This window comes from Anopheles marshallii, chromosome 3, assembly GCF_943734725.1.
Source record: "Anopheles marshallii chromosome 3, idAnoMarsDA_429_01, whole genome shotgun sequence".
In the NCBI taxonomy this organism is placed as follows: Eukaryota; Metazoa; Arthropoda; class Insecta; order Diptera; family Culicidae; genus Anopheles; species Anopheles marshallii.
This window is the reverse complement of record NC_071327.1, coordinates 70,916,538-70,933,436: the sequence shown is the minus strand read 5'-3', so window position 1 is coordinate 70,933,436 and position 16,899 is coordinate 70,916,538. Positions and strand designations below refer to the sequence as shown.

General features: G+C 43.6%; 1 protein-coding gene across 1 annotated transcript in view; it reads right to left on the bottom strand.

The window, feature by feature from the left end:
• The window catches only part of LOC128715331 (histone-lysine N-methyltransferase Suv4-20), a 64,277-nt gene extending 48,624 nt beyond the window's left edge, over positions 1–15,653 (bottom strand). The window contains exons 1-2 of the mRNA XM_053810214.1: positions 15,423–15,653; positions 15,177–15,341 (exon numbers count right to left, since the gene is read on the bottom strand). Coding sequence (XP_053666189.1) covers positions 15,177–15,341; positions 15,423–15,653 — 396 coding nt within the window. The remainder of the gene's footprint in view (positions 1–15,176; positions 15,342–15,422) is intronic.
• Positions 15,654–16,899: the final 1,246 nt, after the last annotated feature.

Here is a 16,899-nt window from a genome sequence, read left to right as displayed (position 1 = left end):
CCCCCCCCCCCCCCCTCTATCCCTTTCTCCCACCGCACCCTACTACGGGGTGTACTTTCTCCGTTTCGCTCTAGCATTCCCTTTAATGATCATCTTCCCCGAAACAAGTCTTTTTGGTTCGCAAAGAGATGGTGTGCGCGGAAGTCCTTCCACGGGCCATCCCTCACCCTTCACGGGGTGCGATTAGTTGCTAGCTGTGTATTTTTTTGTTTTTAAAAAAGGGAAAACCTTTTTTTTCCTTACTTCTAAGAGAATTTGTGTGTCATACAAAAAAAAAACAATGAACTAGAGCTGCAGAGAGAGAGAAAGGGAGAGGCAGAGATTGTGGCATTTAAAAGAGAAAAAAAAACTGCTGCCAATGTGTTAGAGCCAAACGAGTTGTCATCCTGCTGAACAAGGCCAGTGTTGGCCACCAATCAGCAATGGTCAGCGAGCGGTGCGGAGGGGGGCTAGCAGTACCAGCAGCGCGCACTACACACCAGAGCAGATGGCAAACAAACACGGATGACAAATACTAAACACGAAACAAAAAACACACACACACACACCCCAACAGCACAGTGGCACAGACATCTCGTCCTCTGTCAGTCATTTCCTTCCGGCGAAGACGACGCCTTTTATGCGCGATGTTGGTGGTATGCTGGGGAGGAGGATGTTGTCGTCGTCGTTGGTCATCGCTTTTCAAGAGGCGCAACGGCGTTTTTCTTGCCCCGCTCTTTGCACCCCCAAACCCCGGACCCCGAAGTTCGGCGTCGGCAACTTCTGCTCTCGGGCTGGTCGGCTTCGTGGTACGTGTGTCTTTCTGCGCACACAACCATATGTGAGGGATTGCATATTGCAAGGTGGTTGCTCCGGTACAAGCGCCAACCGTTGCGAGCAGTTGGAGGCAAACACACCCCCGTAAAAACCGATGACGAATCGATCGAGGGAAGAACTTCATCGGTTTCCGCTTTTTGTTCCGTTTTAATGTGCTCCGGTGTACTTTTTTTTTCCTTCCATCGGCAGACCACAGAGGCAGAGGAGAATTTGTGATTTTGCATCCCAGCTGCTCATCGACTGAGAGAGGACTTCAATGACGAAGGTTGTATTGAAATATGGTTCGAAACACTGAAGATAGCAGGGTAATTAAGCTAATTTATCATTAAAGATGTTCTTAATTAGTAGACAAGCATGTTGTTCATACTTAACACCATTGCAAATAAATATTCGGGATGTATGTCTACCTTCCATTTGCTACTCCCTTTAAGTATCTACATTCTTGAATTACTTTAAGAATTCTTAGCTTTCAATAAATGAGCTACTGAGTCAAACTTAGTAGACCTATCGGTACCATCAGAAGAAGTCCTAGAATACGGGAGGTCAGCTTAGATAAGCTTTTAGTTTAACTCCACCTTTAGGACGGTATACCATTTATGTATGACAAAAGTCTTCAACCATACTCTGTAAACGCAACCATCACGAGCTGTCAGTCGTAAGTACAAAAACATCATGTGCAGCCTTGAGAGACACAACATGTATTGAAAATGAAGAGACTGTTAAAAATGTTCATCTTAGAGAGATTTGCTATCTTTGAGAGATACTACATTAGATAGACTTGACTGTAAAGGACTTATACCAGTACCCGACTATAATCATCAATTTCGGAGTTAATCTGTCAAATCGCATCTAGATCGCACTGTCATTTGCGGATAAACACGTGGTTAACAGGTACCCAGATAAACAGTACTGCTGTACTAACCTTCTAGGTATATTTCAGATATATAGATGTTAAAGAAATAGATACAATCTATCAAAATTAAATATGACAGAGATTCCCCTCTGATATTATTAAACAAATTGGCGAACTTAGCCCTTAGGGCGTTTGAGTTTTACTAACTTGAAAAAAAACCAATTAAAACATCACATTTCAAATGACTTCGGCAAAATCCACCATCAAACTGGTGAACGTTGTTCGCATACGCAAGATTTTTATCTAAGCATCTACGACGGAGCAGTTCTGCACAGCTGAATGCTTTTGACGCAAAAAACGCAACACAAACACACACGCAGACAGAACCGCAAGTTTATTGAACCGGAAGATACAACCTGCCATCATTAGGCATGAGCCGTGCTTCCTTCTGTCGGTTACGAGTCGTAGGCCTTTGGGGGCGCCGCGAAAGGAACGCGAAAATGAATAGCGAAAACACGTTGATGGACGCAAAAACGTAAAACCAACAACAGAGCACACAGTGTGAAATGCAGAAGCGAAGATCACGGGAAGATCTACAAGCGTGGTGTGGTAAAAGTTATGTGTTATTAAATATAAAACAACAACATAAAATTTATTTTAATGAAAATCCTCAATAAACGACCACACTGAAGTAACGAAAATAGTTTCACGTCCTCGAAACTACAGTGTCGCCGGAAGTGAATGTCTGCGTCGCAGCAGCGTGTTAGTACGTGTCTTTCATCTAGCAGGCAGGTTATTGGGCTGCGTACTTGACACAGCCGAATGACAGATTAGCAAGCGAACGCAGCCTACTATGACTTGCCTCTAATATATATATCTTTCTCAGTGCGGCCGAACGAGAAGCCATTACAAGTGCGTGCCGAAAATGGTAGAAACAAAGCAGAGCAAATTCGTCGCATACGCAACCAGAAGACATATTGGATCACCCAAAAAGCATCCCCTCACCCCTTTTTAAAATTATCAATCTCGCGAAGAACGAGAACGAAATGGAGAAGAAAATATGAGAAGAGTACAGTGAACGAAGCAGAAGGGAAGTCTGCAAAAATTAACCACCGCCGTATATTGCAGTTGGTTCGTGCGCCATAGAGGGGCCGACGCGCCGCCTTGATCGCTGCACGCACACACACGATCACACACTACGGAAACACACACACAGAGTGATGCGCCGGGAGCCAGACGGCAGCAGCCGTCAAACACGTTTGGCAACGATGGCTTTGAATATTTAGACCTTGAACCTTGTTTGCCGGCAGCGCGCAACAACCTCTCGCCGGTCGACTGCTGACGCTTCTTTTGTCTTGAATCCGATTGGCAGGCGTCCACGCGGGGTGTGCGAACGTGTGAGTGTGATCCACGGTTTTACACATCACTGGCGATGTGTGCGTCACCGGGTTCCTTCCGCCCGCCGGTAGAGGGCTGAACGCGTACCGGCACCGTGTAGTACCCCCCCCGATCGCCCGGCAGGCCTTAAACTTCCACAGACAATCTCGCAAAGCACTCATTCGCTGGGGGCTCGTTTCGATCTGTCCGTTTAAATGTGTTTTGTTAAGATTAAATTATAAACTATATGCGCATAGAATATTCACCGCTACCTTTTATCCCGGGTCGGACATTCAAACTCCCCTCATTAGCATCTTTAAAGATAATAAAAGCACATCATACACATAATGCTTGAAACCATCAACAGAGATCTACAGTACCATGGCCACGTTCTGCAACGAGAGTGCCAGAAGATTCCGCCTGTCCGCACACAGTGTGTCCCGCCGCGCACTCGGCGAAGATGCAATAAAAATAATCATATCGGTAGCTTCACATTGCTGCATCCTGCTGTGCACAATGCACCCACATCTGCTACGAAAATCCGCGGACAACAGACCGACGAAAGCGCAATGGAAACGAGAACGAGCTGATAAAAAGTGAAATCATCACCCGCAGAAGATGCCGCTGCTGCTGCACCAAGAGACGCCTCCCCACATGAACATCTTGGGTGGTGGGCTGTGTGTGTGTGGTGGGTGATTCTTGGCACAGTATAACCAGCAAACAGAACGTCTTGAACATATCAACATACTACCCCCAAACCGCCCCCCGCCTTGAATGGGGCGCGAGGGTGAGTACACATGAGTGAAAGAATGGCCGGCAAAAACATGAAAAGATACTTCGGGAGCGTCAAGCAGTGAGAGTGTTACAAATCCCTTTTCACATCGTGGCCGGGGTGAAGGTGTACCTATCGCCGTACCTGTTTGTGTTCCTGCTAACCCGGCTGTCGGCCGCTTTTGCGCTTTATTTTATAGATTTCATTCATAACATAGATACAACCCGCGCCACGACGTTCAATTGTGGTGTGGAAGCAAAGGTAGTGATAAAAGTGAAGGCACAGCATAGGGATATGGATAATACGTGTTACGTAAAGCTGCTGGTGAAGTTTACAGTTAACGTACTGTTCCAGCAACATACATACATTAATCTATCAATGCAATACTTAAAGCTTGAAAGATGAATGTTTGCAATAACGTGATGATGATGTGATGATGCTGATGAACATTTAAGAGGCTCGCATGCTCTAGAACACACCACCCTGATCTCAGAAATTGAGGACTGTTGGAAATCCGGCCAGATCCGAAGGAATTGCGCACTGGCCCATATTCAAAAAGGCAGCAAAGAATTGAATCCTGTATCCTGTACACTGAGCTGCATTTGTCAGGCAAAGAGTTAACATTAATACAAGGAATTTGAGAGTTGTCGATGTCTGTTGGATATATTCCTCAACATCCTCACTTTTCAAATAAAAGAATTGTATAATTAAATTCCTGAGTACAGTAACTTCGTCTCACGAGGTTTTTCTGGTTGACATTAGTGAAATCTGAGGATTCTGGTTGACATTAGACATCACGAGGATTCTGGTTGACATTAGTGAAAGTTAATGTACTGTTCCAGCCTGCTCAGTTAAAGTACCTCAGTGACAGTACTTCCAAGGTGGCATTGTATAGGTCATGTTCTAAACATCAAGTAGGCTGGTTGGGGTTTTAATTGTACTCTGCTAATAATTCTTCCATCGCCTGAGAGCTTGTATATCTCTAACATATAAACTACGTTCCAGCGCATTTTGTGAACATTATGTCCGTGATGTACACCCATACACACTTAGAATTTCTAAAACATTCCGGTAAAAAGCCATTTTGGGTGAACAAAACAGTTGGAACCATTGCGGGGTATACCAAACTACCAGGGCCATGAAACAATTAAAGAGTTCTTCAAAAACATTTCAGCAATAGTCGACTTTCGCAATTGGAAACTTAAAACACATGCACTTACTAAACTTTGTAATCATAAACATGAAAATATCGTTCAAAGGCGTGTTTCATTATTCTGCCCAAGTTACAAGAATATCAATTTTTATTGGACATCTGAAGAAATATCAAGACAAGTATTTAGGAAATTTTAGTACAGTAGAGTGTCGATTAACCGGGTGTCTGATAATCCTTGTAGCTCCGTGTAGAAATGACAGTTCTAAAGGAAATTTGACATATTTCCGGCAACATCGTTGACAGGAGAAATTAAAGACCCAATTTCATAAGGTAAACTGAGATCAAATTCTATAAGAAAACAACTACAGCTTCTTTTTCAACCACAAAATATACAGGAAAAATACATTATACACTAAAAAATCCCTGCTTGTACAGAAGATTATACGCTAGTTTTTATCATAGAAAGGAGATGTGCCAATTATTCGTGTGTTTCGATTATCCGGGAACCGTCGAGTCCCGATGAAGTACGGATAATCGGTGCTCCACTGAATTATTCTTCCAGCTCTTATTCATTCATGTTAAATTAGTGTTCATTTTATTAATTTCCACAACTACATTTTTACTTAATTTAGTATTTTAAACAAAATTAAGGACTTAAATTCCTAAAAAATATTGTTTATTTTGACATATGTTTTGTCGTGTCTATTTGTTTCGTGCTGTCAAATTTTTGACTAACATTAAACGGTTAAACAGAAAACATTACCAATTATAATCAGAACAACTTTTTTGCTCCATTTTGAAAACTCCTATCCTTACGCTTTTAGCTGCGAATTTTATTTTCTCGCACAATGCGATAAAATACATAAATTTTACACTGGCCGCTTGCACAGTGTAATACAAGTTTTGGAAGAAGTATATTTGCTATGCGCCAATTAATATCACCTGTCCAAAATGGGGTACAGAGAGACAGAGAGAGGGAGATAGGGAGCACACAAAAAGACAATGCAACGAAAATCAACAAATTTCCAATAGCCCATCATAAAATCGAATTTCGGCTCAGTTTTCCTTTTTCCGTGTTTGTAGTCGAACGCGATTTTACACACCCTGGGCACGGTGTACACAGCAAGCGGCGAAACGCACCAACTTTGGGGCCACGATTTCCAACCGGCTAGGAGAAGCGACCCGATTTCTGCCGATCGATACAGCAGCGGCAGCTGAAGGAAACGCAAGTAACACCTGCTCCATCGTTGGTGCTGTGTGGTGCAGCAGCAGCAGCCCCTTTGAAAGAAACCTTGATTGGATGATCGATTCGGAAGATGCCGAGCAATCCATATGCTACCATATGCTGCCAGGTTCGGTCCGATGGCTTCCGAGAGCAGCAACACAGAGGGAAAAAAAAACGAAGGCTCACAATCAAGGCACCTAGACACCTCACAACAACTACCCCAACGCGGTACACTGGTGCCGGCCGGTTTCGACTGCAATAACCAGTCAACCACGGTAGTTACCCCGCCATCCACACCACATCCCGCTCCGTCCCCCTTCTCCGGTGGGTGCCGCTTTCTTCCCGTCGATCGTCAAACCTTTTCGTTTCCGAGTGTACGGCTGTTGGGGGCGAAAAGTTCCCCCCCAGCGAGAAGTCGCCCAGATGTCCGCGTGGTTAAGTGAGGTAAAGCAGCGGAAGAACAGCAACGCCGCACGGATGAAGACGAACGCACAAGTTGCAGTCACACACTTGTGCCCTTCGAAGAATTGGGCCCCGTAAGGTCTCTGGCGCTCATGCCGGTGTACCGCTTGGACGGTAGTGCGCGTGCAGATCTGCCAGTGCGCCTGTATGTACGACGCTCTGTATGTGTGTTGACACCAACCGCTACCAACGCACACCGTCATCGTCTGCTGCGCCAATGACATGATGGCGGTGTGCAGAGCCGTACACGAATAGGGAGTAAGTAAGGCTTGCTTCCATTCCCAATCGGCTGACGGAAATTGTGAGGCCCTTTTGGAACCAACACACACACACACCAAGGGGCATTTTTGAAGATCACAATCGTACGGTGTTAAAAATCGTAATTCCCAAAACTATCGCACCCTTCACAAACTTTGAACATGCTCGGTTTCGGACCGAAATGGCCTTCTATTCCGACTGCAGCAGCAACGTCAACAGGTATTCGGAGGATCGTGGATGACTCTCGTTTGCTACCTGTGAGCCGGGATACAAAACTTCACCAAGCCAGGACAGCCCTTTCCGAAAAGGTTGTGTTGAAGCTGGACCGTAAAAGCTTATCGCACAGGTCCCTCTCTCCGGCGTGGCTACCTGTCCAATATCCCAAGGATACCCGGTTTGCCAGCTTCAGAGCAGACGCTGGTAGGATCATATGCTCAAAATAGAGTGGTAAAAAGCATAATTAATGCTTCTCAAAAATATTCTCCAATTGTACCAATAAAAAGAAGCATTTTTTGTTTGCTTCTTCGGAAGATACTTCCATTAACTTGTCTTGTAAAAACTCTTCCTTTGTCGATCGCACTTAGAGCTCAACTCTCAAGAAGAGCTCCAGAATTTTGGTACAATCAGAATTATATCAGTGACAGATGTGTTTGATTAAATAACAACAACAATTAGCACGGCCAGCAAACTATCGATCAAGAATTAACACAGCTCGTCACGTCCAAAAAGCTAACATGATCATGACTACGCGGCAGCTTCCTTCTCCTGGAACCACCAATGAACCACCATTACACGCACACACTAGCAAAACGAATGTCCGAATACCTCCAAAAACACAACACCGTGCACGGTAAGCCCGCTAAGATGTAGGTTTTAGGTTTTCTTGGCGCACCGTAACATGTAGTTCTGCGCCCTCCAACCATCATGATCGTGCGTTCTGCCACCAGCGATTACGGTGCGATCGCCATTTTGATTTTGGTACCGCGCGGTGACAGCGCGTACGGAAAGAATGGAGCATTTGCTGGCCTCAACCGAAAAGGTTGTATCGATTGCAATCGAAAAATGAAGCAATTAAGGGCAATTTTTGTTGCAAAACATTCAATATTTTAACAAGTTACTACTGCTACAAAATTTGAGAGTTTAAGCATATTTACCTGCTTGGCACGGCGTTTGCCCGCATAAGCGCACCCACAAGTGTCAAATGTTCGGTTTATTCAGGCTTGTTCGTTCACGAAACAGTCTGCAAGTCTGTGGCACCACCTCCAAGCACACCGTGTTGTGTGGTGGTATGGTGTGTGTTTTTTTTTTCCAACACAAATGATCGCACAACACCTGCTGCAGGTCCCGAATGTGCAAAAGCTTAACCAACGAATCACAACCCGCACCCGCGGGGTACCAATACACACGGGCAGGAGCACACTGTCACCGGTGCGTGCGACCTCCGCTGGCAGGAGTGCCTTAGTGGCCACGTAGTTAGTCTACGGTCAACCTACCAGTACCTGGCAGCAACCACGGCACAGGGATAAATAGTCCACTTTCACACACACACACACACGCACAGTCCGCACCACTCAGTCGAAGGAAAGAGTTACCACGCGTCGCACACAATTTAACGTGTCGTTTTGCTACTTAGGTGCTCGGTTTTGTTGCAATTGACGTTTGTATATTTTTTTTTTATTGTTCCGGTTATCCGGCAACACGATTTAGCAGACGAGGCTTCCGGGCTTCAAGCGATTTGGCAAAGACCGAATTGTTGGTTTATCTCCGATAGTTGGATATGCAAAGATTGACGTAATTACATTCAGCAGATAGAGAGGCGAATGATGTAAAAAAATTACAAGTGCAAGCAAGACTTGCTTTATTGTTTCTTTTGTGCAATACAAATGATTGTTTACTAATAGAAAATAATAAAGATGAACATAAGAGACATCAATTAAACTGTAAGTCAAAAGTTCTTTTATTTACAAATGAAAATCTGCGAAAAAAATTAAGCTTTTCTTTTAAATTTTTTATAAAGTAATTATAAAATCTAGCTTATTTGCTTGGAAAATGGTTTCAAACAACACAAAAAGCGCATCTGAAGACCAAATAAGAAAATGAACCAAGCTTAAAATTCACTTCCGAACCCTCTTTACACTGCCTCACGGTAGGAAACTTCCGTTTTTTCCAATAAGAAAATGTATGATCACACCCGTGTTCAAACCAAACCCCGCATGCACGTATACCAAAAACACACAACAATTGCTCGCACTATTATTGTAGCTTGCAGCCGTATGCGGGAAGCCAACAAGGATATGTCGCTTGGGAGAAGCTGTCGTTTTTCTTTTTTTTGTTTTTATTGCAAAATTTGCCCCTAACCGTACGGTGGTGTGTCTCGAGCCAAATCTCGAGCCTTCCTGCCAAAAGAGACGTGTGTGTTGTCCGTCAGACCACAAACTCACGAGCACTGGTGCAAAATGAATGAAGAACGGAACACTTTTTCGCACAGCGTCGAATGATCGATCGCACCATTTAAAACGCACACACAGCGCGCGCGGTCTACCGAACCGCTTTTTTTCATTCTCTTTCTCTCTCTCTCTCTCTCTATCCGACTCGTTCTCACGTACGCAACCAGTGCACAATGTTGCTGCTGGTGTTGTTTCTCTCTTTCGTTCCTGTGGGAAACGGCGTAACGTGGTCGACTGAACAATGACGATGATGATGATGATGCACCGGCTGCTGCGATGGTATGTTGTATTGAGGGGGGGAGGCGGGGGGGGGGGGGGGGGGGGGCGCTTCGAGAGCACCACAAAACCAAACAGAAGAAAGAAAGAAAAAAAAACACACACAACTCACCAAAGCCACATGCAGACAAGGAGTTTGCGCTCGACTTTTTTATCTTTCTCGCTCTCTCTCTGTCTCACTCTCTCTCGGTTCATCTCGCATGCAGCCTCATATACCGGTCGGAGTTTTTATTTTTCGTTAAACTATTTCCCCCCATTCGGCAAACGATGATGTGTACGACGAGCGGACAGATGAAGGAATCCATGAATGGGATGTCAATACTGGCTGCAGGGGGAAGCTGATCTCCACACTTTTAAAAAATCTCTCCACATACACACACACACACACCGGACAGGAGAAGGAAGCCGATGAGAGTGCGCGGTTTGCACAAACACACCTGAAGTCACTGTCAAAACCAATAGATTTTTACGTCAGCAAACAACAATTCAAAAACAAAAGAGCGAGAAAGAATGCAGGGAAAGGAGAGAAAAGAAGACACAAAACAAAGGAAGTAACATAAAACATCGCGAGAACAGCAAAAGAGAATCGAAAAACAGACTGCAGAAGCCGGTATCATAAAAATACGCACACAACAACCTGACACGATTGCATTGCAAACACACAAATGCTTAATCACACAACTACATCACCGTGATCGTGCACAGCACACATACAACAAACGTGCGAGAATGGGGGCTGTGAAAAAAAAAACGGCCAAAGTTATGCTGCCCGTAACACACGAGGAGAATCGAAACGGACCTGTGCCGGTGGCAATAAATACCGGCACAATATGGTGCCGAACGTGGTGTGGCATTGGGGATACACCTTGTTGTTTTTTTATTTTGCTCTCCAAGCACAACTATGCGTACTAATGCGGATAGTACAAATGCTCCACTGACAGGTGCACTGGGTGGTTTCTTTTGTTTTTTTCCCCTATCTCGGTTACATTTGATGACTAGTGTTGGGGAAAAAAAAACCAGGAGCAAACCTGCCTAGCACCAGCTTTAAAGCTTCGAGAAGTCACCGGAACAGCATCGAAGTAACACTAGAACTGTCAAGCGTTTTAGGATTTTATGTTTGTTTTTTTTTTTGGTGGTTCGTTTATAAACAATTTCAACGAGCCGGATGACGTTTTAAAACATGTTTGCAGTTCGTTTTATAGTAAAGATGTGCAAAAACCAAGAGAATAGTCATAATTCCTCAGACATCCCTAAAATTGTCCGAATTCCTCCGAATTTCCGAAGATATCAACAGAATTATTTGCATTTCTCAGATATCCTCAGAACTGTCCGAATTGCTCAGAATATCCAGAATATTATCAATTTCTCAGATAGTTAAGAGAGATTGTCAGCATTCCTCAAATACTCGCAGAATTGTCCGGATTCCTCAGATATACTCAGAATTATCAGAATTCTTCAGATTTCCTCAGAATAGTGCGAATTCCTCAGATATCCACAAGAATTATCCGACTAGCTCAGATATCCTCAGTTATCCTCAAGAATTGTCCAAATTCCTCGGAAATCTCCAGAATTCTTCAGAATTCCTTGAAAACCAGCATTCTTTCCATTCCATTCCATTCTAGCATTGAATCAATAGGCTTAAACTCTTCATCTGATAATTTTCATTCATTTCACACGTATTCATTCAAGATTTGCGGGCTTTAAATTCAGTTTTCTTGACATAAATTTTTCAATTTTAAAAGGCAAACTATAAATTTTTAGAATCCGTTGTCTTTCACTATGCTTTCAGATGGGAACTCCTACCTCTCTTTGAGGTTATTTTTCTTATTAACCATCCCAAAAAATGCCCTCGTTGCCCTAGATAAAACAGTCACCCACCTAAAGCATCGAAAGCTCTTAGCTCCGGTGTAGTAAATAAAGATGCTTCTCGCTAGTAGTACTCCACATTTCAATGTCATCCAGCACACACACACACCCTTCAGGTGGTGAAGAGGGCTTAGAAACGGAAGGCGCAACATTGTTACTAACGATTGATGGTAGCAAAACAGAACGCACGAGTCGGTAACACTTTTACCATCCTTCGCTACTGCAATGTTCGTTGCTTTTGCGTAATTCGTGCAGATGATATGGTTTGGCATGGCTTGAAGATAGTGCACGGTGGCGAAAGAGAGCGAAACATCTGCTCCGTGCCCGTATCACGCACGCACTTTAGTGATTCTCTCCAGTTCTCTCCACTCTGGCACACACACACGGCTAGAGCTCATGTGTCCGAGAGGTGTGAAGCGGGTCGAACCCATCTCTACCGTCACCCGGGTTCTGGACATGGAGAAAAATATTTGTTTTCCGGCCACCGATAAAATGTGGACTTCACGTCCCGGCTGTTTACGCGTGCGAAAGCTAAGACGTTCGCACTCTCTCACTCCCGGCTTTCGTCTTCCTGCCAAGCTGGTTGGCGTGTGTTTGCGATTCGTCGCGCTAGTTCGGTAACGGCGGTTGGGTGTGAGGTGGTGAGCTCTAGAAGACAATTGGACATATGCTCATTTGCACACTCGACCGCGTTTGACGATGACGGTCGTTGGTGATGAGGTGTTAGCTTTGTTTTCGTCTTTTACCCGTGCCCGTTGGTTCTTTGGTTCCGATGTCAATGACACTGAACCGAATGGACGCGGAGGGACATCGCGAGCGGCTACTAAAAGAGGCCCAGCTCGCTTGCAAAGCCACCAAAGCGTGCGGAAGTCACCGTTTATCGATCAACAGTGCGGAGTGTAGGAATGTTATTTTTAATCGATGAACGCTTTGATGAGACGATTGAGAGTAGTTGTGAAACTGTGTTGAAATTTATACTTGTTTCTTTAAATTCTACACAACCTTCAAATAGAAGAAGCAAAACAGAAAGAAGCAAACCCCAAGAAAAATGTAATGTAAAAGAACAAACAAGAGCAGTAAAGCAGAACAAAACAGCAGAAGAAAAACAAACAGCACAACAAGGAGATGAGTAAACGAACACGAGTGAACAGCGTTTGCATCGTTTATTACACAACCGGCAATACATTACCGCCACGAGAGACGGGAAAGGGTGGTGAGAACGGACTTCCGATCGAACAGGGACGAACGAAAAGATTGCAACGCCAAGAAGGAAGCAAACAGGGCAATTGCTTTCGTTTTCAGTAGTTGCTTTCTAGCGATTCGATGGCCAACATTTAAATATTTCGCTGACCATTTGCTTAGTGATTTGCATGATGGCGATTGAGTTCCTCCTTCCAAGTGCTTTGTAACGTAATCGAGGGGTTTCATTTACATTTTGTTTAATATTATAAAATAAGCAACAAGAATAAATTACTTTCTGAAGCTTTCATTCATTCAGAAAATGTATGTATTTTTTTCATATTTTGCACTAATTTACTCTGTCCGCAGTATGCGTTTGTGCCGATTGTTTATTTCACCACGGACAGTGCGGCATGTGCTTTTATTTTAGCCGAGACACATTTGTCGATGAAGACGACGAAAGCATCATTTACCAAAAATTCGACACTACCGCCATCTAGTGCCAACTTTATTGAACTAAGCTTTGACACTGCACGGAACTTTCCTTCTGCTGTTTGCGGTTGTTTGAGCGTGATGGAAAACGGTCACGTTTAAGGTTTTCAGCGTACGGCAAGTTCTGCAGCGGATTGTTAAACATCGCTAGCAGAGCATACGGTGCTGTGATAGGAAGGGGCGAATGATCTCTCTTCAATTACAAGAAGGTTTTCAAGTCGAATATAATCTTTTAAAATTTTCTCTCGGAAGGATTGGGAACCGGGCAACTGGTTTCGTGATCCTGGTAAATGTGCGAACAAATCTGGGTTTCAACGGTGTGAGTTCTCTTCCTGACAAGAGCAGGAAACTGAGAAAGTCGTGTATCCTTTCTTGCGAAACTGCTTAATGAGATCCCCCAACTTTATCTTTATTGGCGTACAAATAATCATGAGCAACAGATGAGTATCGCACACACATTCTCAAATCTCAGAATGAGTTAATCATTGAGCTAAGAATTAAACATTGGACTAAGTTGAAAATAACTTAAAAGGGTTGGCTGTTGCAAACAGAAGATTAAAAACGCTTGATACCATTTATTTCGTCTATTCCTAGAACGTGTTCTAAGAAACAGTGTACATGTAGATGCAATTTAAATCAGATGACGGTCGGTGCATTCTATGCTTCCCCAGTCTAAAATTGGCAGTCCTTACGACAGCTGCACATAGCTTCGCTTCTGCATTATCGACACAAGCGCCACCTGTTGGTGGCTTTGGTTGAGCTTTTATTTCACACTACAGCTGCAGCCCGTTAGCATCGCATGTAAGCAATAACCTTCGTAGGGTTTCGGGTTTTTGTGTGTGGGGGGCACTAAGTTCTGCGGTTGATCGTTATACATCGCCAGCAGAACATATGTTGTCGAGATAGGGAGGGTCGATAGTTTCGCCGTTCGTTATCTTGGAATCATATAATTGAAGAATTATGAATATTTTCTCTCGGAAGGATTGGAAATCGGGTAACTGATTTCGAGATCCTGGTTAACACATCAATAAACGTGTAGCGTTAAACTTTATTCACTTAAGTAAACATTTCGATGCGAATGAGATACGTGAGAATACACCTGTACCTAGTTATACCATTGTAATCAACTTAAAGCTCAACTGATGAACAGTCACTTCTTGTCTCTGATGGCGTACAAGTGAAATGTTACATCCGTAGCTCGCGAATTATTACCACGTCTTTCAAATAATTATGTATTTGCTAAGAACATCATTCACATTGTTGGAAACCTCTAGAAATTCTCATCAAATTATCCTCAGAATCGCCAGGCCGTGCTTCGTAAATTAGGAATTGGGGTATGGATGTTAAGACAAACTGTCTGCACTGATTGTAGCTGGTAAATTGAGGATTATATTCACCTCACTTTAATCACAGGCCTTGACATTCCTTTTTCTTAGACACATGTCTCGATAAATGCGTCCGAAAGCATTATTTGTCCTGCGACACTAGCGTCATCTAGTGACAACTTGTGGTTCGTTTGAGCTTTTCTTTTGCTTTCACGGCCCCGGCGATCGTTTGAACGGGGAGTAAACACTAACATTCGTAGTGTTTTGGAGCCTGCGGGGGGAAGCAGAGGGTTCTATGGTTGATCGCTACACCTCGCTAGCAGAGCATACGATGTGTGGGATAACCATCGATTGTCCTTTTAAAAAGGCTTACTAGTAACATTGTACGTCTACTCGCGACTATAGCTACTTTGTCACAAAAGGATCTAAAATCGAGGACGAAATTGATTTCGAGATCCCGATTACAAAAGCACGAGAATTATCTGGGTTGTTTTAGTGTGTACCCCGATATAGAATCAGCTTCTTTTTCACCGTGTGATACGATCAAGTATCGAAGAGTTTAAATTTGATCGTACAGATTAGATCCGCATGGCATAATACCGCGAGTCAGCAATAAAGCTCGCCCGCTTAATGAGCGCTTGTTTCGCATCAATACTTAACAATACCGGCACCTACCTGTAGTTCTGCCTCGGACACATCGATTTCGCCGCGGTACACAAACTCGATGATGAACTGCAGATCGGAGAAGCAGATATCTGCCGGCAGTATGATGGTCGGATGCTTGCACGGGTTGTCGAGGAGAATTTTCTGAAAGTATGCCGAACACGCCGACAGCACCACCTGTTGACAGACGGATGCATGGTTAAATGTTGATAAGCAAACCATGCAGCGCAGCATAGGGTGGGTGCTCTACCGCCTTACCTTGTGTGCCTTCAGCGAATTGTATTCGCAGGCGAGCGTTACATCGACGAAGGATTGCGATTCGAGCAGCTCGTGAAACACGGATGTCATGTTGGATTGGTAGTTGTTCCATCTTAGACTAAAATACTGATGCGACGACCGGGCACCCTTCGAGTACGGTGACGTCGCTGGATATGTGGACGAGGGTAAATGCGTCGGGGCGGGTCCCGCTGATGCTGCTTTGGTATCCATCGTGTGTGTCTGTGTGCTAGTAGGACTTACTTTGCGCTGCTATGTTTTTTTGGTGTCAATTGTAAAATGGGTCTTGCGATTGTTTTTCCTTTGTTTTGTTCCGGTTACTTTGCGCCTCTTATTTACTTATATCCCCGTGGCTCTATGCTTGCTATGCAATTTTTGCTATAAATGTCTTTCAGACTGACTATTATGGTTTACTTTGTATTTGTGTGTGTTTTTTTTTTTGGTTTGACTACGATTTGACTAACTGATTGTTGGTTTACGTGGATTGAATGGCTTCGATTGACTATCTAGTTTACACAGCGTGCACCATCGGGTGCTTGGTGAACTGTGGTTATGGCCTTCGTGTGCTGGAAAGAGAAGATGAAACCGATATTGCTAATTAGGTTCCGGGAAGTATAAAGTATTTGTTTATATTAGTTTATTATAAATCGTAAAAAAAAACTGAATATGAATAGTAGTGTATATCCATACAGCTGGCAATTACAGTGCTTACCATAACTTTAAGGACTCCTGGTTTTTCGTTATGCTTAAAAGCTTTTTGCTTCGTAATGTTAAACATTACATTAAAAAACATTACACAAAAAATTGATAAGAAATCAAAACGTGATAAATTTCCGTATAAGTTATACAAAAACATAAATAAAAAGGTATAGTACTCTTCTGATATTTTTTTCAAATTGTAAAATTCATAATTTAAGGCTAAAGACATATTATTTCTAGTTGTCCATATAGGACCAAAACGGTACCAAATGGTAGGACCATAATGAACCAAATACCAAAATGAACCATAAACACCACCCAAAAATAAGGAATACTTTTAAAAGTTCTCTGTTCTAGAGTAGATGGGAATAATGTGCAAAACCCTCCCAAATCGCACATCATCACACACAATATTGCCCGCACCGTTCGTCTGAATTCCCTTTCGTGCTACCGTTTTCGCGGCCTAGTACGTCATCGGAAAGATAAATAGCAAAGGAAATAGTAGCCGATACAGAAGCGTACACACTTCAGGTGTGCTCTTGGCGGTACACGTTTGTGGGCCAACCGTTGGATGGCTTTACCAATGCCATTCTGTGTACATACACGGCGTTCGAAGGTGCCAAAGCAAACAGCGGTCAAACGGTTCCAACGGTTCGGATGGAGAGCTATACTATTACTATATGCCACTGGAATTAGTAACGACTCAACACATGGCGGATGAACCAGGGAACAGGTTCTGGCGTCTGGGGTGAGCCATACG